Here is a 27,832-nt window from a genome sequence, read left to right on the forward strand (position 1 = left end):
AAAAAAATAAACCCTTTCAAAGAAGTGGTTTTGGACTACAAATTAAATTTTCTAGTGGAAAACAGACATTTTAGGTATTGAAATGTCTGCACCAAATATAAACCTGCTTGAGGAGTGGAAAATCTGAAAATTTTAATAGAATCAATAAATAGTTAAGTCTGTTTTCTTACTAAATGAATACTTGACATTGTTTATGACAGAACCACTTGACTGAGAAACAGCTTCATGGAACAGAAACCAGCTGTTTTCTGACAAACATGAAAGCCTACATTTGCTGAGTAACATGGAACATGTTTCTCCTTTTTCCCGCTTTTCCTTCCCTTCTTTACATCAAGTTCATTTTGTGCTGAAAAATACACCTATTTTCCCTTCCCCACTATTCCTTCATTTATACTGTTACTAGTTCCTCTTCATACTGCCTGGATACCTCCTCAAGTTTCCTCTAACTGTTCAAGGACTGAGGAATAACTTGGTAAAAAATAATCAGCTTGCAACTTGGAAAAACAGTCCTAATGTGCTATATGTTTTTGACTGCTTCTCAGTCTCTGTTTCACTTTATTAAACAAGTCCCTAAATGCTGCTCCACATTATCTACGAATTAGTTGTGTTAGTTCTAATCTGTACCAAGCCAGGTCTACAAAAATGCTTCTCACAAGTTACAGCCTCAGGAGCTGGCTCTGGCTCAGCAAGTCACCTCTGCCTGCTCAATCTCATCAGCAGCAAGAGTCCCTCACTTCCTACCACAAGTGCTGAGCATCCTCAAGAAGAGATGGTACTGATCTCCTTATGTTAAGGGCCATTTCCCTCTCCCTGGGGAAGCATTATGTTCATGGATGATAGAAACAGAGGGTAATTCTGAAAAAAACCCCAAATATAAATTACGGTGTGAACTTCGAGATATCCCAAAGCATTACTGCTCTCTTTTTAAAGAGGCAAATGACAGCATCCCTCTTCTAACTGGTGTGGGAACACACTGCTTCTTAGCATTAATAGGAGTCCAGGAGCTGTACAAATATCACATTATTACTGTGCACATAGGATTATCTTCCCATATTGCCTTAACCCAGAGACTTCTGTCAAGTTATAAGCAAATTCATATACTCAATACTTTGTGCTAGGATACTTTGAAGGACTAGCTAAAAGCCTGAAAAAGCAGTTGCCAAACTGTAATTCTCTTAAATAATGAAGCTGAATGTCACAGTCAAGTGCATATTTAAAGACTGAAAGCCAGCTCACATTCATAAACAAATCTTTAATTCAGGCTTTGTTTCAAAGGCCGCTTCAAAATTTCTGTTTATTGGAGAAAAATGACAGAAATTATGAGTCCTGCATCACAGAATTTTTTAATATTCAAAGGCAGAACCCAGCAAGAAAAACAGATATCTACAATTCAATCTATCACCACATAGCATGGGGGTTTTGGTGTTTTTATTTCTCTGCTAGCTTTTCTTATGGGAGGACTGAAGTTCCTCCAGTAAACCATAAAAACATAAATAAAACTTTAGATGGGTATATTGTTTAGTGTCCAGAAAAAGGAGGGAGCTCTCTGCACTGATGCAGAAAGCAGGCAGGGTGCAAAACAGCAAGTGAATCATCTTGTGGAATTTAGTTCAACATTCAGCATGTGTAGCAGCTTTCTTAACTCCTAAAAGAAAGCCACTAGCTATGACAGGAAAACTAATCCTTATGAATTGTACAAACTGAGATTGAGACATGCACCCCTACTTGATGAGGAGAAAGAAACAGCCTCCAAGCCCTAGCTGAAGAGGACACATCTAGACAGCAAAGATGCCAGTTGGTAAACTCCCATGGCAGATCTCTTGGCTACACAGTAAGATGTTTTGACACAAGACATGGAGAGAGTCACATATCTGTGAATGATGATGCAAGGTCTGCTGTATTAGAGAATATATCCTCCCGTGTTGGTCCACTAAAAGTATGCATCCCTGGACTGCAGACACTGCAGTCACAACATGATCTTGTAAGGTAAGGATGTATATGGTACTCACATGGCTGGCAACATTAGAGGTTATTTTGTTGTCTGAATCACAACTGGAAAGTAAACAAGTTCCAATATACAATCAAGGCATAGACCTGCTAAAAACCTTCCTTATTTTAGAATTATTTTGCAGTATCTTTATAGAAAACTATCAAGGACTTGCTCATAGCCTTTCTCTATAGTTAATTTATGGACAGTAAAGAATATTTGAAATGTTTTACTTGCAGTAGATCTGAACTCTATTCAAACACTCTGCACTTCTGTTTTCTTGACTGAAGTTAATACAAAGCAGCTCAGTAGTTTTAGTTGATGCTTAAAGCAAATAAAAAACTCCAGTTCTCCATAACTTTATTTCTACCAAAATAAAAACTTGGTAAAAGATCATGGCATAATAAAGTCCCACAGCTAACTTTTGGCAGAAGTTGAACTGAATGAGCTCTATTTCTTCTAATGCTTAGTCTTTAGTAGTTTTATTTCCTAAAGCTTGTGTAGAGGCATTTGGTTCTATAATTAAAATTCCATCTTTGGTACATCCCTAAAACCATATCTCATTTCAAATTTTTATAGCAAACCATCAGCCCTATGGAAAATGCCACATTAGTGAGATATATTTCCACTTCATGAAAGTGGAAGCTATAAATATAACTTTGATTAAAAGTAATTGTGCAAGTAATCTTTTTTTTTTTTTGAAAATGTAATTGGTAAATATTTAATAGGAGGTAAAATCCTGCTGCCTCAAGATTGCTTTTAAAATCACCTGATTTTTTTGGACAACAAGCAGTTTAAAGTAAAGAACTACATCTTGGCACAGGAGTAAGTTTATCAAAATTATACACTAAGTAATTCAGGATTCCAAATTATTCCAAACAAAATTCAAGATACTTGAGTTCACAGTGGCTACCCTTCTTGATGAAAACAGACAAAGACATGGCTATTCTGTGATATGACACATGGTGCAGAAATCCACAAGGGGGCAAGTTGAGAAAACACAGCACACTCAGGTGCACCAGGGACATACAGGCTCATGCAGAGACAATCTCCCAGCGGGACTTCTGGCTTAAGCAGAGTATTGGACAGTCATGGCTGAAGTGCATTCAAACAAAACTCAAATCACATTGAATCTAGTTCAAAAGCATCTGCACAACTTTTCTTGACACTTCCCTGGTTTATCCTTCCTGGATTAAAATCAGACAGGCACTAACCACACCCATGGATTAAGTATCATAGAAATTCACTTTGGAAAATGGTTGTTATGGAAGAACTTAGAGCAGACCATTCAGCTCTGTACATTCAGAAAAAAGAACTTGAAAGAAGGTCCTTTTTCCTAGCACATCACCATTTTCTGAAGCTGTGTTGGGCTACAGCCACGTTACAAGAAGTACTTCCTACCCTGACCTTACTGTAGTTTGGTGTATGGTTCAGACTAAGGCCCAAGCAAATTTTTCATATCCTGTTTAGTTTTGAAACGGGACAAAAAATTCATATAATATTTTTTGCTGTGTTTATCCTTTCTCTTTTGTTATCCCCCAATTACAATACATATACTAACAAACAAATACATAATAAATCCTGCAGGCTTATGGCCATCCTTCTTCATTGGAGAGGTGCAAGACAGAGTTACAGAGACATTTGACCCTTCTGCTTCTTTTTTGCACAGAGCTCCCTCCACTGAACACATTGTCAGAATTTTAGCAAAACTGTTGGGAATTCTCTACCACATATACAGCTGTTACCTGCTAAGCATAAGTCGGTCATGTTGATAATGCTCATCTACAGTCAAGGAAGAAGAAGAAATTGTTGTTGCCAAGGAAGCTGCTTCAAACAGAGATGGAGTGCTTGGCACTAGATCCGGACGGTGGTGCGACCCTAGTACTGCATATGCAGAAATAAAGAACAACATTAACAAATTTCATCTCAATTTGAATCCAAGAATCCTGATGCAAGTATATGCGGTCCCATAATGCTCTCACCAGCTTCTTGAAGCTTCTTAATGTTTGAATTCATGAGGTGGTAATATTCATGCACTCATACCCACAGTCTTTTGTGTTACAGGGTGAATTTCAGTTGCTAACTAGTACATTCAATAGAATACAGGGCAACTCCAAGGTCAGATATCAGCAACGTAAGTATCTAATGAATTCTTCTAAATCCTGGGACTGTTCTCATGCTACCAGGGCTCATTTATCTGATGGTATTATGCCACAGGTTCTGCTTTCAGCCTGGCTGCAGGCAAGTCCTAAAAGGGGTGAAATTGGTATCTCTTTAAAAAGAATTTGGGAACAATGAACTGAGCTTCAAAATACTTTATGCAACATGTTTGTTTAGAGGTCAGTGAAAGGGATAGCATTGGCTCTGGCCTTAATTCACTACCTGGACTGGATACATTTTTTCAGACATCCTGAAATCCAAAAGTTTAATATCATGTTATAAACTTTGATTCTGACTTCCTCTGACTCCTGAAGGTCCATGCTTCCAAATATGACTAACTAATCTCTTTGTGAGAATAACCTGACTCGGATGTTTTGAAAGATCAGCAAGATTAGGCGCTTTCTAGCATAGGGCCTCTAGACTTTGTACAAAATGCCTTTAAAAACATTGTTAATTATATTGATTTGAAAGACAGTACCTTCTTCATCAAGGCTGGCACAGCTTTGTCCTTCAGCAAGCATGCCATGCTTTTCATCCTTCCACTCCTGGTAAACTGCACACACTACTTCTTGCGATGCTGCCTTTAAGGCTGTGATGGAATTACACCATTTCTTTGAAGGTGAAGACTTTAAAGCTGCATTACCAAATGAACACAGGTGTTCAGTGATGCCATCTTACCTCCCTGCACATTTTTAACAGCCTATAGAAAAGTAAGCCATCTATAAAAGCTAGTTTCTGAATATAGATAAAAACCCATTTATCAAACATCATATTAAAACTAGAACAAAAGGCATTGCCACTTCATCTCTTTTATCTTTTTTGGGGGGTTGCTTCTTTTTATAAGGCATTGAAAGTTAAGTCAATGACATTGCTAAATTAAAAAAACTCTTATGAAGTATCAACCCATGTAATCAGAGACAGAGTAACACAGAAAAAAAGGAAGATGGGAAAACTGAAAAGACTCCTGGAGTATTGTGAGAGCTGTGAACTACTGCTATAAAATGACACTAACAGAATTTCCACTTCAGACACATGTCAAACATCTTCTTTGGGAACAATAAACATTTCCAAAATGTTGATGATGTCCTGTACACTCAGGTATGAGCATCTTATTTAGGCTCTGAATCAGTGCCTGCCTACTTACATTAGCATCTTGAGTGAAACTCTAGGAACTGACCATTGCCACTGCTACTGAACCATGAGCCCCATTTGCAGTTCTTCTCCAGAAGTGTGCCAGCTAATTCACTTAGTGGTTTTGATCTCTCTGCTGCTGACCTCCATGTGTTGGCTGCAAGGTTACTTCAGACGCACTGTAATACCTCATTCTGTGCTTTACTAAAAAGTTAAAATAAAAAGCACCACAACCACTTGGCTAAAGAGTGAAGGAAAACTCAGATGCATAGTTCCAGGATATTGCTATAAAAGAATACAGATAGCTGCTGAACTAGCCCAAGGCTGAATCTGCTTATTAAGTTTTTACTGTTATTTGTGCAGGGTTGTTCTGTGCACTAGGGGAAAAAATCACAGATTCAGATCAGGGCTTAGGTGTTTATACTGAAATATCTGACTCAAAGTTTAGAATCAATGTTCCTGAAGGCAAGGAAAGATGTTGCAATTGAATCATTAATTTGTATATTAATAGCCCTGTAAGAGTAGATCAATGAGAGCTGGATATTAAGACAGGTTAATAGCCTGGAAAAATGGGAGATTAATTAAAACAAGAGAGAAAATTGGGCATGATATACTTTAATTGTACATTTTAGATTTCAAATATACAAGAGATTGTGTCTTGTGCTGAAACAAATCTAGCAGTCAGAAAGAACTGGATAAAAGAAGACAGATACTGAGAAAACATATATGGCATTTATTTTGTCAAATAGACAACAGTATCAAGTAGAAAAGAGTAGATACTCTAACAGTTCAGAGAAGTTCCTTTGAGCTTTGTCTAGACAACAGAGCTCCTACCAATTTTTTGGCAAAACTATTCTATGCTTCAAAGAGAACTGAGTCTCAGGGGGCTCCTTTCTCATTTCAGCTGAATTTTGCTTCAGAATTTATCATATTACATCACATTCTTTATTTTCATATTAATAAATCTTTTCTGAAGGATTTAACATTTAAACCTTAAATTGTTAATTTATGTGAGTTTTGTAGTAATTCTTGTTTCCCTTAAATCTCATTTAGTTCCAGCATTTTTGTTTTGTTCTCTATCTATCCACATAGACTTTTTTCTCACTCCAGATAACTACTGAAAACCTTAAGAGACCAGCATAATACTGGTGAAAATATTTGCACAACACGTCCTATCAATTTAATACAATACCACATGCTCAATACTCCTCCTGTAGTATTTGATCCAAGTGTCCATTGCACATTTTGACATTCGATTCTAAAACAAATACAGTTCCATGAGAAGAATTATGAAACTGCTAATGAAGAACCATTTTAAAATACAAGTTCCTCTACATAAAACTATATACAAACTAGATAGTCCTAGCCCATCAGTTTGTATTTATTTGGCAAGCACTCTGCTTCATAAAACCTTGAAATGTCAGAAAACACGCTTTTCTAGAGGGTAAACAGGAACAGACCTTCTCTTACTACAAAGAAACAAAAAGAGATGTAATTTCAGCACTACCTCCACAGGTTAAAAGATAACCCTTTAGTAAAGCAGCAAGTTAGAATGTATGCACAGTATTTAAAACAGGTGACCTTTGCGTCTTACTGTAAGGTTTTATAACACTTGTGATAACTGTTGAAAAAACCCTCAGGGCTTGCATAATCAGAACAGCTTTTCCCCAAAGAACAGCCTGGACCACACTAAACCTCAGGCAACCATCTTTGCCTCTCCTATTAAGTCTTCCCTACTGCACATCTCCACAGTTGTCACAGAATGGCTTGTGTTGGAAGGGATCTTAAAGATCATCTGGTTCTAACCCCACTAACACAGGTGGAGACACCTTCCCCTAGGGTGTTCAGGGCCTCATCCAACTTGGCCTTGAACAATTCCAGGGATGGAGCATCCTCAGTTTCTCTGAGCAACCTGATCCAGTGCCTCGACACTCTCACTGTAAAGAATTTCTTTCTAATATCTAATCTAAATCTACCTTCCATCAGCTTAATGCTATTCTTTCTTGTCCTGCCACTACATGCAGTTGTAAATAGCCTCTCTTCAACCTTCTTTGTAAGCCCCATATAGGAACTGGAAGGCTGCTACAAGGTCTCCCCAGAGCCTCCTCCTTTCTGGGGTGAACAATTCAACTCACCTAGCTTGATTTTATAAGTGAGGTGCTCCATCCCTCTAATTCTCTTGGTGGCTTCCTCTGGACTTACTTGAACAGGTCCATGCCCTTCCTGTCCTGGGGACCCCAGTACTGGATGCAGCCCTCCAGGTGGCATCCCACCAGAGCAGAGTAGAGGGGAAGAATCACCTCCCTTGACTTGCTGGCCACGCTGCTCTTGATGCAGCCCAAGAAACAATTTGCTTTCTGGGCTGCAAGTGCATATCACCAAGTCATGTCCAGCTTCTCATCCACCAGCACCCACAAGTCCTTCTTGGCAGGGCTGCTCTCAATCTGTTCATCCCCCAGCCTGTATTGATACTAGGCATTTCCCAAACCCAGGTGCAGCACCTTGCAGCTGTCTCTGTTGAACCTCTTTAGGTTTCCAGGTGTCTGCTTCTCATCAGGTCTTCTTTTGTCCCTCATCACTGTCCTTCTCTGCATTTGCAATGCTTCAGACAAATTTCCTCTCGGTAGCATCATCAACTCATTCAGAAAATATCCATCAATTCATTAATATTTGTAAAAGATTTGTTTTTCTGAAAAACTGTCGTAACATATCATGCACATAGTGAATCACTACCTGGAGTTAATTAAAATTCTCTCTTTTTCTTCTAAAGGTTCCTTCACTCTATGTAAAACATCTTTTTTTTTTAGTACAGCTACGGTCAGCTCTCCACTTTCATCTGTCTATCATCTGTCTATCCTATTCTTTTCCTTATTTAGTATTATATTTTCCATAGACACTTCTGCTTTCTTGCTGCACTATCAGTTTCCTCTCTTCTTTCTTGCACTTTGAGATATAATCATGTATACCCTTCTAATCTGCCATGTCTCTAATGTTGGGTTTCATGGCCAGGGTCAGAGTTTCACAAGCTCAATCAAACTTTAGAAAAGTGGTATTATCTTTAGGAAACATTCAGAGCAACAAAGGCCAGTATAGTCTGAAAAATTGCTCCAGTGGGAGAAATTTAAGTGAAAATAAAACCTGATCTGAACTTTTGATGAAAGAAGCCTGTTTTAAGGTGAGTTTCCAAATTTTATTGATTGATTGATTGATTGATTGATTGATTGATTTTTAACACTTATTACACCCAGAGGAACTACAATTCAAGGTAGATATGAACATGAGATCTTATGTTCAAGATGTGTATTCTTGAATGACAGGTAATTTTCCCCTGTTGATTATTCAAGTCAGGCTAAACGCAGCAAGTCTGAAATCTAGTTGTACCCAGATTATTATCAAATAACCCTAATGCTCACTCCATAGGGCTAAGACAACATTCATTTGTTCTTTTCAGTTTGAAATCCAGAAACAAAATGTGGTAGCTATTTCTCCAGTACTTTTTGCTGAACTCTAAATTCATGTGCCTACATGGTAGGCAATGTTTGGACTCTTACAAAGCTACAGTGCACTGGTTTTGGATGGGATAGAATTAATTTCCTTTGCAGTAGCTCTGTGGTGCTGCACGTTGAATTTGTGACAAAAACAGTATTAGTAGCATAAGAAGATTTTAATTATTGCTGAGCAGTGCTTGTATCACACACTGCCTTGCCAGGAAAGAAATGGATGTGCACAAGAAATTGTGAGGGGACGCAGTGGCAACAGCTGACCCCAACTGACCACAGGAATATCCTAGACCATATGGCATTAAGTAGAGTGATATAAGATGGGATAAACAGGAGGAAAGAGTAAATAGTCATGATTATGGCATTTGTCTTCCCAAGTCACCATTACATGTGATGGAGCCTGGCTTTCCTGGAGATGGCTGAACACCAGCCTGCCCATGAGACTGGATTAATTCCTGAATTTGTTTTCACACACAGCTTTTGCTTTCCCTATTAAACTGTTCTTATTTCAATACAAGAGTTTTCTCACTTTTACCCTTCCAGTTCTCTCCCCCACCTCACCAGGAGAAGTGATTATCTGTTAGGGGCTCAGCTGCCCATTGGGGTTATAACACAACATACAACAGGAAGAACTCACTCACACAGGATCAGTTTTCCCTCCATCTCCCATGCCTAAAGATGATCTACAGTTTCAGAGTTTACTTTAAGTTATAGAAATCAATAATTTTGTTTTGAGAGGAGTGAAAATCAAGAGTTAAACTATTGCTGCAAGACTTAAGCCTTTGAAAACTCTAGGCAGCAATATCCCTCTGTAATGTTGGTGGGTTTCTCTTTGCTTTGTTTTTTCCTCTCCTATAGGTACTGCTTTTGAATGCCAAGGTTTCTGTAGCAGGGGCAGGGGGCTGTAGGGGTGACTTCTGTGAGAAGCTGCCAGAAGGTTCCCTCATATCTGATACAGCAGCTGGCTCCATGAAGGACCCACCACTGGCCAAAGCTGAGCCCATCAATGAGAGCTGTAGCATTTCCGGTATAGTGTATTTTAAGTTGCAGCATGTGTGTGTACAGCTGCAACTGGAGGAGAGAAGTGAGGATGATATATGAGAGCAACAACTCTGAAGCCATCTAGGTCAGTGCAGAAGGAGGGGAAGGGAGTGTTCAAGCACTGGAGCAGTGATTCCCCTACAGCCTGTGGTGAAGACAGTGGTGAGGCAGGCTGTTCCCCTGTAGCCCATGGCGGCCCATCGTGGAGCAAAGATCCACTTGAAGACCATGGAAGGCCCCACACTGGAGCAGGTAGATGCCTGAAGGAGGCTGTGAACCCATGGAGAGGAGCCTTGTGCTGTGGTCCTGAGGAGAAAGGAGCCCACACTGAAGCAGATTCGCTGGCAGGATTTGTGAACCCATGTGGGATCTAGGCTGGAGCAGTGCATGAAGAACTGCAGCTATGGAAGGACTCAGACTGGCAGAGTTTGTGAAGGATTGTCTCCCATGGCAGGGAGAGTGTGAGGAGCTCAGAGTGTGAGGAGGAAGGAGCAGCAAAAACATGTGTGATGAACCGACCACAACTCCCATTCCCTATTAACTGGTGCCACTCAGGGGGAGGAGATAAAGTATTTGGGAGTCAAATCGTGCATGGGAAGAAGTGAAGGGTGGAGGGAAGTAGTTTTTAAGATTTGGTTTTAATTCTTGTTACTCTATGCTGAGTTGATTTATAATAAATTAATTTCCCTGAGTTGAGTCACTTTGGCCCATGACAGTAACTGGGGAGTGATCTCTCCCTTCCTTGTTTGGACCCATGAGCCTGATGTCACAATTTTTTCCCCTGTTCAGTTGAGGAGGGTGAGTGATAGGGTGGCTGGGTGGTCAGCTGCCATCCAGCCAACATCGGCCCATTTCACCCCATAAGTAGCTATTAGTCATGTGTGTCTTGCCCTTCAGAATTAATTAAAAGATGAGGGAAGGAGAAATGGAGGGGAAAACTAGAAATGGTTGATAAAGACAAAAGACTTTATAAATATCCTACTTCAAATTTTTTTTCCTTGATAAGGCACAGAAAAAAATCCATGTCAAAGGGAAGAATACTTAATTTTTCAAACATGCTGGCAGTGGCATTGAAAAAATCTTTACTTTTGCAAATTAAATAAATTAAAATAAATGGAGGTATTCCTGCATATACCAGATACAGGACTGGACGTGTCCTTAGATAACAACATTTATCTTTATATCAATGTTAATATATAGGAATCTCTTTTATCTTTAGATGCCCCAGATGTGACAAAAATACATGGCAAATAATTCTTCGTAATTTTAGTATGAGTTTAATCCCAGTTTCCAGAAGTTTAGTAAGTTCACTGAAGTAATGAAAGAGCTACATGATGTTGAAGAAAGGCTTGTTTTATTGCCAAGGCAGGATTGTTATATAGTAATGATTTTAAAAATATCTAAAAGAGTAAAATCACTACTTTCTTACCTTGGACTTTCTTGAAAACTCTTGTACTCATAAACTTTAAAAATCTGTCTGCATAAAAACCTGGTCGGTGAACTGAAACAGTGTCCTATGAGATTGAAAAATGTCTCAGTCACATTTTCGATAAGTAAATCACAAATAAAGTGTCAAGCAAGAAGCTGGACACCTCAGGTGAACTGTATTATACATTTCAAGCATACTCAAGACTAGTGAATCATAAAAATATTTTCCCTTTTAAAGGTTAATTCTTCAAGAACCTTTTTTAGGTATTTATTTTTTGAAATTATGAATTATGACTTACAGCAATATTATACAAAATCTTCTAAACATTTGAATTATGTTTTTTCACACAATGTGTATTTTTCAGTTACAGATTCATCAGTGTCCTGTTAAGTGCCTGGTCTTGTGTAAGTTATAAGGACAAGCTGATAATATTTGTTCTTTTTTGAAAGCTCAACAAATAAAATCAGAGCGTGTGTTTGGAAGATTTTAAGAACAGCCAAAACCACGCGGTGATGTTAGATTACTAATAACCCAGAGCAAGCTTCTTTTTTCTGATCAATATAAGTCAAAGTTCCATTAGCTGAAATATCAGCAGTTTAAAAAAATAGTGGAATCTACCTACCCCATCATAAACAAGAGCTTTCCAAGAATGTTCCAGCTTCTTCATTAACCTAAACATGCAAAAACAAAATCAGAACTGCTTTATAAAGTTTTCATTTATAAGTAATTTCAGAATAGCTTATTTAATGAAAACTTGAAATTCAACTTACCTATAAGACTGGAGAATATCAATAATACCCATAAATAGAAGCAGCTTTTCTCCCTTATGGTTTTTTGCTGGAATACCTCCCATTCTGAGAGAATTTAAAAAATTGTAGTTAGATTATCTATTAATTACATAAATTATGTATTAATGTGCTTTTCCAAAATTTCTTTACAGACAGATCAGGGACAGAAAAAGCAACAGTATCAAGCTGAGTATCCTAACTTCCTGGGCCTCCAGTTGGTCCAAGGTATTTACTCAGCCATGGACTTAAGGAGTAAGATGTTCATCCTAAGACACTCTCTTCCTACTCCACCACCTAGAAAAAAAGGGTCCATTGCTTTTAGAATTAGAAATGGAAACCCATTTTGCATTTTGTCAGCTTCTGTTCACATTCGTGAGTCTACTACAAACCAGAAGTAAAAGAGACAGGATGCAGCACATGCAGTACCACTGAATCATTTTTACCATTTTGAGAAACAAACACCTGAAGCTGCTATCAAACACATGGTTGGGAGTATTTTCCCCATTTTGCCACTAAAGCAACAAAAGAGGCTTACCACCTACTCACTTCTCTTTTTTTTTGGTGGTGATGCGAGGCAGGTCATGGTATGGTGTGGTGGTGGGATGCGGTGGTCAGGAGGATAGGGGAGAGGAGAGGAGAGGAGAGGGAAACATGTTTTTTTTATTCTTCTAAGCATAAGGGAAACCTTGTAAGAGACAGTGAAATTTAAATTACTGTAAAATCCCCTTAATGTAAACTCCAGCTCCATGAACTGGTCAGACACTCAGAAGTTAAATTATTTACAAAACTATGTTCTGTCAGCTTTTCTTGGAAGTTATGACTAGAAATTAAACCCACTGCTAGCAGCAGTTATTGCTGCTGGGTATCCATTCTCATCCTCATCCTTATATGGCCTTTCAATGAACCACAGCAGAAGACTGATCTATGTGTCTTTTCAGTGAGATCTAGGCTTAGTTTCATCCACCTTTATGTTTGCCCCACTAGCAGTTATGTCAACATGAGAGAGGAGATAGTGGAAGCAACCAAGGAAGGGCTCAGCTGCTGCAGTAGCTTTTTCACTGCATTCTCAGGATCTGGGGATGTACGATATATGATCTGTATTAGCTCAAGTGATGCGGACCCCAGGTGGGTTTCCAGAGATCATAAACACAGGGTCTTTCTGGAATGACCTATATAATCAGCTTTGCCAACACCCCTCAAAACTGCCAGCGCAACACCTCTGCCACCATACAATACACCATACATACAGCACTGACATTCTGCTGTGTGAATGTGACTGAGCTGTAAAAACTGAGTGCAGTAAAGCTCCAATTTATATTCTAGCGCTCTGAACATATGGAAACTGTCTATGAATGCTAAATATCATAATTCTCCTATTTGTTTGCTGAGGGTTTAAGCACGTGCTTCTGTATCATTAGGTGTATTTACTTACACAATTCCCTTGAGAACCAGGAGAAAAATATATCCATAATTTAAAATTAAATCCTCATTATAATGAAGGACTAATTATATACAACATTGAATGATGAAGACAATGTTGTCACTAGCACTATATATATCATGAAGGAAACCATAGAATAACTACTGTCTGTATACTCAAATTTCTACTGCAGGTTTGGCTAGACAGAAAAATAAGAGGAAAGCAGGAGTTTTTAATCTTAGGAAATATCATATATGACTGTACTTCAGTGGCTGATGATATGGTTCTACATATTGAGTATACTGCTTCAAGATGAAAATGACCACTGCAGAAATATCCATGCCAATGTGAATAAATACTGTTTGCTTATGTCTCACAAGGCTGCTTCTAGTTAAAATTAGACTATAGCTGGGAATCTTGTAATATCAGTCTTATAACATCTCCCACTTGTGCATACACAAGGCACCCTGAAATAAACAAATTTGCTATCATGTATTTAAAGATGATCAATCTACTAATCTACATTTTCATTTCATGCTCTGTGGCAAATCTTGATGATGCCATTTTTGGGAAACAAACAAATGAAAAAAAGCCTTAATTTTTCAGCTCCTGAAATGCAGTGTATTCATGAATGTTCTGTCTGTTAGTAGTTTTAATAGTAACCTTAAGAGCGGGTTATGCACTTACGTGTTTGTTGTCTCTGTTGGGACTGAGTCCCCTGACTTTCCAGGGCCCTGTATAGACTCCATAGCTGTGGAATAGAGAACTTGACGTCCTCCATGACGTTTTGTGTCTGCTGCACTTTGAGAACCCTCTTCCTCTTTTTCATTCACATGACTGTTGAGTAGGTGGATTCCCAGTAGCAGGCTGTAATCCATGATCTTAAAACTTTCTAGAACCTATCAACAAAGAAGAAATGGCTATACTGAAAAAAAAAAAGAGTTACACAGCAGCATTTTGCAAAAATTACACATTCAAGGCACAATATTCTTTTATTAGGAAAATGTGTGAAATTATAGTTAAGAAAAAAATTTTACTATCCCACATAAGTCATACTGCTAGTTATCTATTTAGTTAAATGCTCTTGTTACAAGTGGGAAAGAAATATGTGTATCTGAAATGTAACCTGATGTTATTTTATAGGCAAGGAAGATAATTCTAGGCAATACATTTTAATTCATAGCAAATAATCAATTAATAGTTCCATCATGTACTTACAAACTACAGACTTTTTAAAGTCATCTCTAATGCCATGTTCCAGACCTTACTGAGCATTTTTGCCTATTGTATTCTCTGTCTCCTCTCCACCTCCTGTTTAGAACAGAGAGTGTATTCTTGGAGAACCTTCAACTGTCAAAAAAAGCATTTGCTACCACCCTCTCACTAACAACTGATGGGATATGACTATAAAAAATCTTGCATCTCTCCATTAGGCTAAATATGGCCTATCTAAACTCAAAGACAAGTATTACTTCTGAAGCATGACTTAATCAATCAGCCTTCTCTTCTAGCTCTACCAAACATTTTTGTGTCTGTCAAACAGGCAAGTTCCCTTCCTTTTCTTGTGCACCTGTACTGTCATGAGTTTCTAGTCAGCTACATCATTATGAAGTCTGGGATGCTGCCATTGAAAGCAAAATACAGTCCAAGTCAATATCTAAAACAAGCTGTGATCACATCTAGTAATATAACCAGACAACAGCTATGTTAAATGTCTCACATAACAGCAGTGCTAAGTGGAGGGAATAAAGCCAGTAACAAACAGGAGGGATATTCCTGTGCCACTCACTTCTCCTTTACCTCACGTAGCTCAGCAATGATTCATTGTACATTTTGATACACAATGTCCTAAGATAATGGTAATGTAATTTTTTAGTACAGAATCAAGAGACAATAGTATATATTTTTACATAAACAAGAATAAAATGTGGTTTTGAAGAGATGACACAACAGTTAACTCCAGCTATGTAACTTTGATGAAGATTATCCTAATATAAGTATTTTTGTATAAAACACTGAGATCATTAAGTAGAAACATCCCTTCTCCTATTAAAAAAAAAAAAGACAAACCAAAACCCAAACAGTTAAAAAATAAGTGGCAGTAAATCAGTAAGTTAGTACGGATGCATACTGTTTAAACACCTGTCCTAGTTCAGCAGCCAGAACCAGTTTATCACGGTGTGGGTGTGACCAAACCTGGGTATTCTAAACCCTCTAAGTCATTTCTCATGAACCGTTAACAATGAATCATTTGCAGCAGCTGCTCAGGGCACACCCAACCCCTCAGGCTGCAAGCTGGGTATTAAAAGACACCTGTGAGACAGGAGCTGTGATAACTCCCCTCCAGGAAGTCTTTAGCACCTTCACACCCAGCCTGAGGGGTCATATCTGCTAATGGGCCAGCAATGATTCCAAAAATCCCCCATGACTCACAGAGTCAGATCACCCATAGTGGACCTCCCTGCCCTGGGGGAGGGACTGAGCATTCCCACCAAAACCTGAGGGTATATAATCTTGGGGTTTGCAGACTTCTGGTACCATTCACTGGATCCAGAGAAGGACCAGAACCTTGACAGGACTGTGACCACCACTCTTGACCAGACTGTGACCGGCATCTGCACCAACAGGGTTTTTCCCTTCCTCTTACTTTGGACTCAGGGGAACCATGTGGAGCTCAGTACAGGGGCTAATGAACACCATTGTGTTTGTGCTCCAGGGTGCTGGGTTATACTTCTGAGTCTTGTATCATTGCATTTATTGTAATATTGTTATTAAATTATAACTCTGATTTATAATCTCTTTTGTGTTGGGTTCACTTTTCCTGCTGGTTTACTTTTAAACCAGCACACCACCTGATGTATATATCTTATATCATGAGGGTTTTATACCAATTACTTTAACTGTAGGGGAAAACCTCATAGCTCAGAAAAACAGAATAGTGAAGAAACTAAGCATACACACTGTAATCTAAGTGTAGACAGGTACAGCCTCATCCTGATTTCTAGACACAAAGGGTAAGTTTAGAAGATATGGTAGGTTTGTTCTTGCTCAGAGTAATCCTGCATTGTAGCAGGCTAGTTCAAATGGAACAAGAAAAAGGCTGTTAATGTATGCTCTTAGTACTGCACCGCATCTTCTGATGACAGAACTCACATGGGTTTCAGCCAAAATAGAGTATTCTAAATTACCGTACAAGAAGATCCTGAAATTTTATTGTGCATTGTGTAGGAATATTGGTGTCTAGTGACTTCTGGTTAATGGTCAAAAATTGCAAGAATAGCAATAGCAGGTGCAAAGGCACTTGTTGCCAAAAAATTCTAGAATTTTCTTTACTGCTTACTTACTGCCACCTTTTACTCAGACTTTCTCAAAAAGAAATTCCTATAAAATTCATTTATTAAAAATACATAATCAGTGAGTGTTTGCCTTCAAATACTCAAAACAGATTGTGGGTAATCTGAAAAATAACACCTTAGTTGGACAGTAAGCAACACTGTTTATTGAAAGTCTGACTACAGCACCTAGTCAGCCTTGGAGATAGCAATGCCATTTTTATTTTACAGTTACAAAATACTGCTGACAGCTCCACCTTCAACCTATTCTTATTGCCTTTTGAATTAGATTGAATTAGGGACATGACTTTACTGTGCTAATTAGATAACCTAACATCTAGGATTGGGTGTTACCTCATGGAAGGCTGTGGTGTAATGTGCTGCTTCTTCTTCCACAGAGACCTCTTATATGATAAAATTAAACTTTCTGATTGCATCAAGTCACCACTGCCACTGAAACCCATAATACTTTGACAATACATTTACAAATGGCCTAGTTTTTCACAACTTCTGACTTTGTCATAGGATTACTAAAAAAATTCATAAAACCCAGTAGTGTTTTGTTATTCGAGTCCATTATGAGACTGAAACATCTGCACATTCCATTGATAACCTGCAGTACAGATTCTTACAAATAGCACATAGCATATTAACTACAGCCCTGGTCCCCCAGACACCCTGATCACAGTCCCATTCAGAGGCAGGACTGCCCTCTTCACAAAGTGTCTTCAGGATATTATAATGTGATCTACCCCTCTGTCTGCCTACAGGTTTCATATAGAGTTCTGGTTACATCCCCTTAGAAATTTGACAACCAAACCAACCACTCCTTAGGCAAATGCCCCTTTTGACCACATTAATGCACATTTCACTCCCTGTTCATTTCTAATGAAAATTGTGATATGAAAATAATTACTAGAATAAGAAGGAAGAATCTTGGAAATCAGCATTCAACAAAAATTTACTTTGTGGCAAACTCTTCAGTATTAAGATGGAAATTTTAGTTCAATCAGTGGAATTTCCAGATGAATACATGTGAAGGGTCTCCTCATATATGTATCTTCATTAATATTTAAAATGCCAAATTATGAAAATTTTTAAACATTTAAGTAATATTGTGCACACACAGTTGTTCAAAATAACCTGTTTTACCAAGGACAAGTTATAAAATGCAGCACATCAAGATATTTCTGGACAGGCAGCATTCTACAAAAACATAAAAAGGCACAAACCTTTCCTTGTATCAATGTTTACCTGCAGATAGCTTTGATGATTTTAGATAGAATTGCTTTCAAGATGCAGCAGCAAATTTTTGCTACAAAGACACCAAAATGGTAACCTAATCTAATGAACAAACCACACTCAAATAGCTTACAATATTACAGGGCTATATTCACAGCAAAAGCAGAAAGACCTGTAAAACACCTTATGCCATTCTATGTGAAATCACTAGAAATGACATTAACTCCAAGAAATACACTACTTGGGTAGTTAAAGAGAAAAATTCAATCTGTGCTCATGTAAGCCCTCTGAAATGTACCTTGCCAGCAAAACAGCACTGTGAGATTTCAGCAAGAATAGTCTTAATCATGCTGTGTGCTACCAAATGTTGTATTTGATAAAAGTAAACCTTCAGTTCATTAACTGGACATTAAATTGTTCATCTCATTTGTATTTATATAGGTATTATTTGACTAGCTACACAGACTTACCAATACAATGTTGTCAATTCACCACCAAGTGCTGTTGAAAAGGCTGACTTCAGCTGCTTTGACAACTTGCAGATGGCAAGCACCACTCACTCCTTTAAGCCTTAAGCACTGTTTTGCTTTCATTGTACATAAAAAACCCCAGTAAAATGTCATCATAAAATATGTCATTTTGGAACATGAAAAAATAACTGCATGTATCAGATTTCTTTTTCTCAGAGCCAATCAGATGTTAAAGCATTCTGTGAGTCATCTTAGACATGACTATACTCTGCTGTCTCAGGCAGTGATTAGCGGAGGAAAACAAGTAATTCTGCTATGAAATGAAATTTTTATTTTACGTGCAGCCAGCCCAAGCTGCACACTGTCTGGCAGAGAAAACTGCATTCACATTACTATCTATGCAAAACAACATGCAAAATAGTCAGCAGGTCATTTTTATAAAAGGATGAAGAAAAATGCTACTCAAATAAAAAAAAATCACAGGTTTATGAAATGCAAGTAGTGAAAGGATTACCATGCAGGGAATCATTTCCTCTCTTACAAGCATTTTGGAAAAGGGACATAAGAATTAACATAACAGAGAGAAGACTAATTTTACAACAAATCCGTAATTACTCTTCAACATAAGGAGCTATGTAAAATCAAGACAAAATAAGAGACTGTATCACAAAACAAGAATTTCTTAGAAACAAGTGCACAAATGCCAATGCTTAGCATTGTGTCTGGTTTAGAAAAAATCTATTCCAAGAAAAGGAATCACCGCTTTCCCACCAAAACATGTGTAGAATCACTTCCCATTTCAACAGCAGCATCACAGACTATGCTGAGTTGGAAGGGATCCACAGGGATTAAAAGTCTAACTCTTAGCACTGTACAGGACCATCCCCAGGAGTCACACCATCTGCCCGAAAGCATCATCCAAACACTTCTTGAACTCTGTCAGATTTGGTGCTGTGACCACTTCCCTGGGGAGCCTCTTCCAGGGCCCAACCATCCTCTGGGTGAAGAACTTTTTTCTAACATCCAACCTAAACCTCCTCTGACACAACTTCAGGCTATTCCCTCGGGTCCTGTCACTGGTCATCACAGAGAAGAGATCAGTGGCTGCCCCTCCTCTTCTCTTCAATGAGGTCTCCCCTCAGTCTCCTCTTCTCAAGGCTGAACAGACCAAGTGACCTCAGCCACTCCTCACATGGCTTCCCCTCAAGGCCCTTCACCATATCTTTGTTGCCCTTCTCTGGATGTTCTCTAATGGTTTAACCTCTTTCTTACATTGTGGTGCCCCAAACTGCACACAGTATTCAAGGTGAGGCTGCCCCAGTGCAGAGCGGAGCAGGACAATCCCCTCCTGTGACCAGCTGGTGATGCTGTGCCTGATGCCCCCCAGGACATGGTTGGCCCTCCTGGCTGCCAGGGCACTGCTGACTCATATTCAACTTGCCATTGACCAGGTACCCCACCAGGTACCTTTCCATGGCACTGCTTTCCAGCATCTCATTCCCCAGTCTGTACAAACATTCAGGGTTGTCCCATCCCAGGTGCAGCATTGGCATTTCCCCTTGTTGACCTTCATATGGCTGGTGATTGTCCAGTAGTCTAATTTGTTGAGGTTTCTCTGCAGGGTCTCTCTCTGCCTTCGAGGGAGTCAACAGCTCCTCCCAGTTTTGTGTCATCTGCCAGACCTGCACAGTATCCTTTCCAGTCCTGCATCCAAGTCATTGATAAAGATGTTGAAGAGCACAGGGCCCAGGATGGAGCCCTGTGGAACCCCACTAGTGACAGGTCACCAGTCTGATGTCACCTCAGTCACTGTCACCCTCTGTGCTTGACCCTTGAGTCAATTGCTCACCCACTGCATGTGTTTATCCAGCTGTGTGTTGGACATTTTGTCCAGAAGGATCCTGTAAGAGACAGTGTTGAAAGCTTCATTGAAATCCAAAAAGATTACATCACCTGGCTTCCCCTGATCCCCTAGGTGAGCTACCTTGTCACAGAAGGAAATCAGGTTTGATAAGCAGGACTTTCCTCTCATGAAGCTGTGCTGGCTGTGACCAATGGCTGAGTTCTCTTCTAGGTGTTTTTTGATACCTCCCAGAAGAATCTTCTCCATAACATTACCAGGCACTCAAGTGAGACTTACAGGCCTGTAGTTTCCAGGGGCCTCCTTCTTGCCCTTCTTGAAAATTAGGACAACATTCACCAGCTTCCAGTCAACTAGAACCTCTCTGGATTCCCAAGATCATCCAAAATTTCTGGGAGAGATTTTGTAATGACATCAGCCACCTTTTTAAGGATTCTGGGATGAATTCTAAAAATATATTTTTAATTAACACTACAAAAACTAATGATCTGGTTTCTGATTTTAAGAGTGAAGAGAAATTTGTAATGTCAATTGACACCACAGGAGTGATGATACATAAAGATAAAAGAGATCTGCAGCTTTATGCCATGTCCATTTTCCTCACACTACCATTTCTGCAGAGCCTCTTCATCTAAGATTTGTACATTCTCCACCTCCCTGTCACACCATGCCACCTTTTGTTTCTGTCCTGTGCTGCAGTTCAATACTCCATTAAGTTGTGTCAATGTTATTGTTTGTGAGGACTTGCTGTAGAATGGGACACTGAAATTATTTGAGTTAAGGAATAATCTGTGTAGATCTTTTGAGTAGAGACACACACATTATACACACTACTAAGGGATTTGAAAAATTCCATAAGTAAATATGATCATACACTATCTCTATCACATTTGCTTCAGCACAAAACATATATCCATTCATGCCATTAAGCTTTTGCAGCAACTGGCTAAAACAGCAGTGATGTAATACTTGCTCCTTCAACTTAGGAGATACCACCCTCTTTTTCATCAGCCTTGAATTTGCTTGTCTTGACAGACTTCTTTGTTGGTCACTTTTAAAACATAATTTCCTCAGAAAAGTCTATATTATTGATAAAATTTTGATAATGTAAGTAAAATGAAGACTCTCAAAATCCATTAAATTCTCAATACTAAAAGCATCTTGAAATTATTTTGCTGTTCTTAAAAACTGAATGACCACAATTTGCTTAATTGTCAATGCTTCTGTAACAGATACTTTGAGATATGGGTATCAATATATCAGTTGCTCAAATGTTAACTTAGAAATGAAAAATGGGTAACTACATACTTTTGTTCAAAACATTCCTCACCAACTGCATGTTTTGCAAATGTAGAGAGCACCCCTAGCAAACTGTGCTTTTTACTTTTCCACCAACAGAACCATTCCCAACCATTGCTACCAAATGTCTCAAAAATAAAAAACAAAAATGCCCAAATCCAACAACAGATCAAACTATAAAAATACTACTAGTAAAGTTCAATTTTGGAATAAATAGGCTCAATTTCTCTTTAAAATTACCAGAAGGAAAATCCGATAATACAAAAAGCTGAATTCCATTGCTTTTTTTCCTAATTCTATTTTAAAGTCTTAGCAGCAATGCATTTTGTCCTTTATGACTACATTTTTCAGGCAGAGAAAATAAAAAACAACATGAGTTGGACTCCTACTCTGACCATCAGACAAAAAATTGTGTTCATACACTTTAATTCTCCAGCTAAATGTTACTTAAATAATCCTGACAATAATTCTTCAAAGCATCTAATCATTCTCCTAATTTTCTAATGCAAAAATACACTGTAAAAATTAAGGGTTCTGCCACAAAGAGAACAAGACTAAGACAATCCATCAGGAAAAGTTTTGGTTTCCTCATCTTCAGTAAGACTTGGCTCAAGGAGAAAAGTAAAGGAAATGGTAAAGATTATTGATTCTCACTTCTTAGTAATAGCTGTATTTACAGAGAGAAGAAGAAATTTATTTTTCCACCTTCATGAATATTGACAAGGTATTCCCAGTAAGAAATCATAAAACATGCACTCTTTCCCTACTCATAGGTCATTAGTACTTCAGCTAATAGCTCTAAAAATACCCTACCTATTGATACAAAAATCTACTTACTGCAAAACAAAATTCTCCAGTTTCACAATGAGTTGTCCTGTCTGTTTGTGGAAAAGATTTCTTAATATAGTTTTAAATGTGACAGCTGTCCCTGTGCCTAAGGTCACCAGGGTAACTAAGGAGAACCAGTTTTGAGTTTATAGTCCAGCTCTTAAACATGTTTCTTTAGGAAAAATGTCATCCTGAAGTAACAAATGGAAATCACTGCTGCTCTTATACTGTGGCACACTTTCCCCCACCCTTTTTTGAATAGTCAGGGAATAAATCTTAACTTCAGTTTTTACAATATGATAACTTTGCCACTTTTCTGGGGAGTTCTATCCCAAATTTCAGATTACATAAATATATTTTTCATAACTTGCATAATTCATTTTCTTCTCTGATATTTATATTCCTGAAAAAGTGTTATGTAAGGGGAGGGAGAAGTACCAGGAATTGACTGGTGAGTCATGAGTGCTACTTGAGTGCATACAGGTAAACATCTTACAAAGCAGACATTAACAGCAAAGTAAAAAGCATGAGGAAGAATACTTGGAAGCTTTTTTCGAACTGCCCAGTTAATGAAGCTAACTGCATTTACATCCACCCGTACTTTTAGCCCTTTTCAATTATTTGTTCTCTTGAATTCAGAAGCAGACAAAACAGGAAAAATGTGATAAGGCTATTTTTAAAAGAATACCCCAAACTCCTGCATATGATTAGCTGACATTCAAGAACATGGTGTATCTGTGTATGCTTCACACTAATATCTGCCAGTGCAGAATCCTATGATTACCTATTCTCCTAGAACACATATTTCTTGCCTAAAGTTATATCAACACACTTTGTTAGGTAACTAGATGAGAAACAGTTTGTAGAATAATATATCTGTATAACCATGATACTGTCTCTTTCAAAAGCAAATTTCTTCTTTTTTTTTCTTTTAATAAGCAACTACCAATTCTTTTGTATGTTATGGAGTTACAGGGAATATATAAAGAGTCCTTTCAAAATTAAACCACTAGACCATATTCTGATGAGTTGTGCTGGTGTACCTTTCATACAGTAATTTTTGACATGTACTTCTATAAAACTCTATCCCCTTTTTTAACATGGAATGATAAAGAGACAAACTTTTTTACTTGTGTCTTTGGACTGTGAATTCCTTCTACAGGAGAATATATGTCTTCCACTTGCTTTCTGCCAACAGAGGTAATTTGCATTTATTGGATTGTGTAAGAGCATCAGTAAAAATCAAATAAGTAATAGTGGATGACTGATTCTGTATCAGCTATGAAAAACAGAATGCTATCATTAATTCACTTCTAGCCTTGCTCATATGGATTCCTGCTAATGTTACTTCTGTCTAACACATCACTTAAGTGCCATGGCTTACCCCTTTCCACACAAAAGTATTCTTCAGAACCAAAGCAATTCTGCAGTGTTCAGTGTTTATAACAGAACACAACAGCAGTTAAGTTTGATGTGGAGTTTTATTTTCTGCAGCTTTAAAAACAAAATCCCCAAATGCACTTCAAACCATCTCCAATGTTTTTAGTGACTTTATTTAGTACTTGCTTATGTGCTTTAACTCTTAATTCTTGCTCTCTTTCAGAATTTTGTTTGCCAATTGGAGAATCTGCTCTATTTTTAATAAACTACAATTTTCTGCAATAGAGTAGCTAGCAGCATGATTACTGAAAAAAAAATCACAGCTACTGAAACTAGCTTCCAATACTCTCTGTAACTACCATTACAGAAAATACAGGACCATTTGCTTTCCAGATTAAAGCACTCAGAAGAGAACAGCACTTCAAAGCAAAGATTTTCAGCAAAACTATTCAGGCAAGTGAAATTATTTACTTTTAGTACTATTTGCATGTAGGGTGTTCCCTGTCTCCACATGTGACCCACCCAAGTAACTATGGTAGTACCTGCTGGCAAGGATAGGGTAGGACACAGTAAGTCTCAGCAATAGTCTGGAATTTGAAAGACAGTTCAAATTTTTAATTGTGCATGTGGCATGTATGATAAACACACGAATGCTACATCTTTGCGAACACTGTAGCATTAAGGTGCAAAAAGTGCAAAATGGTCTGTGAGCAGAGCTTTCAGACCCTGTCACCTCGAGGGTGAACATAACAAGCTGGGGATGCAGGGTCTGGACAATGCTATCAACCCGTATCTGTCCCAAAGCAGGCAATCTGTAGTGCCTACTGGAAGCACCAGCCCATGACAGATCACCACAAGGCACTCAGCTCCATTCTCTAACTGGGCAGATCTTGTATCTCCCCACCAGTGCTGCAGGGAGGTGTGACTGACAGGAGCTGATACTCCAGCAGTGATCTGCCCCTCCAGTACTCCATTCCCTGGGGGAGGAACTCCATGTCAGCTGTCAAGGTATTCTGTGTCAGATAAGCAGATGCACATCAGGAGGCCAGTTTAACTAAACAAGGAAAAAGCCACATAACAGCTTGAATGTGAAAAGGAGCATACAGGGCAGGGGAGGACAGACAGGCTACAAAGAAGGAATTGAGAAATTTTGCCTGGGCATGTGGCGATGGCAACTGTTGCCAAGGCAGTCAAATCTCAAAGTTAAGGGATGTCAAAGAAAAGCTTTTGTTGCTAGTGGGCCCATTGCTGAATGGGGCAGGTGGTTCAGTGACAGCAGACACAGACTGTAGGAGGTCCCTACCACCACCTTTGTCATCACTGGCAAGTTCTGTCGGGCCTCTGAAATTACTAATAGACCTTAAGGAGGAGAGGGCCTACCAGCCAGGGACTTTCATATTAAAGAAGCAGGAAAAAAACTCCATTGCTTCCTGATTCTGATTGCAATTATGAATACAAATAATGGCTTATATATTTAAGCAATACAAAAGAGAATTTCTTAGTCCTAAAATACACGGAAGATCAAAAATTTCCTTCCTTAAAGAAATTCTTAATTCCAATGCTTACACTAACGTTCTCACTTTGAAGTAACAGTATGTATTGGGTCTGGCTGAGATGGAATTCATTTTCCCATAGCAGCCCTCACAGTGCTATGGTTTGCACTGGTAGCTAGACAGGTGGTGATAACACATCAGTGTTTTGCTACTGCTGAGCAGAGCTGGCACAGCATCAGTGCTGTCTTTCCAACATTCCTCCCCATCAAGGGCTGAGAGTAGGCAAGATTCTGGGGGGAGACAAAACTAGGGCATCAGACCTAAATTAACTAAAGGGATATTCCATACCGCATCATGTCTTCTCAGATATAAAAGCTAAGGAAAGGAGGAGGAAAGGGGGCATTCGTTATTTACAGTGTTTGCCTTGCAGAGCACGCACTACATGTGCTGAAGTCCTGCTATCCAGAAAGTGGCCAAACATTGCTTGCTGATGAGAAGTAGAGAACAAACCTATTTTTTTCCTCTTTGTGCACACAGAAACTTTCGCTTTTGCTTTAGCAAACTGTCTTATCACAACTTTGTTTTCAGTCTTGTTTTCTCTCCCTTGTCCTGCTGGGTGGGGAGGTGATAGAGCAGCTTGGTGGGCATTCAGCCAAGGTGAACTCACCACACAGTAAAAAGAGATGACAAGTTTTTAAACCTTAAAAAGCTGGTCAGTTGCCATTCACACTAAGTAGCCATACAAATACCACACAGGCATAAAAAAACCAGTGGAAAGACTGCCCTCTCACAAAATGAAGGTAGTACTTCTACTCTTTCTAAAGGTAGAAGTACAAGGCAGGTAGCCAGATCCAAACTCATTTGTGGAGCAAATGCAGTTGTTTGAAAGATAACAGTTTCTGCTCCTTTGCTTTACAACACAGAGTGACTTATTTGACTAGAAAAAAATGCCAGTTAATTTTTTTTACATACATACAACCTTCAATGTGTATATATATATCTACAGATATACATAGCCATACACTTTAATGTATATATGTGTATTTATATACAGACACTGATTCCTATAAGTTAATTTTCTTTCATTTAATAATTTTTAAATTTAGCTGGACCTTTAAGAAATTTAGACTAACTTTGGAGTTGTTATTTAAAGATTACACATGGAAAAAAATTATATTAGTTCAGCACTCAAATAACAAGTAGGAAGATTTCACTCAGACTTTCAAAGAACCAGTAAGAGTCCTTTTATATGTAACAATTAAATGATTGATTCTTGTTTTCAATTTTCAATCCAGTTCCCCCTTTTAAGTTCCCTTTGTTATTTTCTAAATAATAGATCCCTCCAGGCTTTGATAGGGTAAGGAACCTTGAACAAGTGAGGCATGCACAAAAGGGCAACCATGTCCTGCATTATCACACATGGCAGGAGCTCAGGAAATATTCACTGCAAATGGCTACAGAAAGAACAATGTGTGTTAGATAAATGTCTCAGGCTGAACATACCAGCTGAACATTAGATCACCCAGTTTACAAATCAATCACTAGGCATTGCAGCCTTCTGTGAGAATTAAACAAAAAATTCTATTCATGTGCAAAAACAATGCTTTCCATCTTGCACCACAGGTGGCAGCGAACAACAAACTCTGATATTCAGGATGTCTTTTCTGTGATGAGTTCAGGCTACCCGTTCTGCTTTTTTATTACAGAACTCTGAAGATTCCTCTCAGACAAAGGCCATTTTTTCTCTCCACAACTTTGTGAATCTTGGGAAAATAAAAAAACTGGATAACTCGCCCTTCTCCTAATTTATACCTTTGCTACATAAAAAGTCCATTTTACAACAGTTCTCTCTGTCCATTACAGTAGCTGATTCCATTCACCAAGGTCGTCTCAAAGAGCAATGGTAGGTATTGCTCTCCTGCCTTGAAAATGTTATGTGAACACTAAGGACTACCTTTCAGCTGAAATAAAAATTACTTTGCTCCAGAAATAAGACTGCTGTCACTAGGCATGCCTTCCCATTCCTAGCTATCCTTAACTTCCAAAGAGGCCAATTTACCCAAGGGGTACTGAGGTCAAAGCTTTACTTACAGTTTATCATATGTAACAATGGTACCACAGGGCTAATTGTGCCTCAGGAAAAAATAATTAAAATCGCCAAATTAGTGGAAATAATCATTCTCCTCCTTCTTCTCCTCCTCATCTTTACTGGACTTCATTCCTATATTAATCTCTGTTTCCACACATGGATCAGTGTGGACACAAAGAGAAATAGGGGGCAGTCCTGGAACTTGGGATTGTGCTAGATAATAAATTCAATGAGTCAGCAATGTGCTCTGGTGGCCACAAGACTGGAACAAAATTGCCAGCTGTATCCTGGGGTGAATTAAGCACAGTATACCCAACTGGTTTAAGAGGTGATTGTCCCAATACACTCAGTACTGGTGCAGCCTCACCTCAAGTATAGTGTG

At 38.5% G+C, this 27,832-nt stretch overlaps 1 protein-coding gene across 5 annotated transcripts in view; it reads right to left on the minus strand.

Annotated features, from left to right (window-relative positions):
- Positions 1-27,832, minus strand: part of PIP5K1B (phosphatidylinositol-4-phosphate 5-kinase type 1 beta) — a 109,972-nt gene that overhangs the window by 15,303 nt on the left and 66,837 nt on the right. For all 5 annotated transcript variants that reach the window (XM_071580212.1, XM_071580216.1, XM_071580214.1 and 2 more), the window contains 6 exons: positions 14,144-14,355; positions 12,019-12,102; positions 11,871-11,919; positions 11,249-11,333; positions 4,626-4,781; positions 3,733-3,871 (listed from right to left, as the gene is read on the minus strand). In XM_071580212.1, coding sequence (XP_071436313.1) covers positions 3,733-3,871; positions 4,626-4,781; positions 11,249-11,333; positions 11,871-11,919; positions 12,019-12,102; positions 14,144-14,355 — 725 coding nt within the window. The remainder of the gene's footprint in view (positions 1-3,732; positions 3,872-4,625; positions 4,782-11,248; positions 11,334-11,870; positions 11,920-12,018; positions 12,103-14,143; positions 14,356-27,832) is intronic.

Source organism: Pithys albifrons, chromosome Z (genome assembly GCF_047495875.1).
Source record: "Pithys albifrons albifrons isolate INPA30051 chromosome Z, PitAlb_v1, whole genome shotgun sequence".
NCBI lineage: Eukaryota > Metazoa > Chordata > Aves > Passeriformes > Thamnophilidae > Pithys > Pithys albifrons.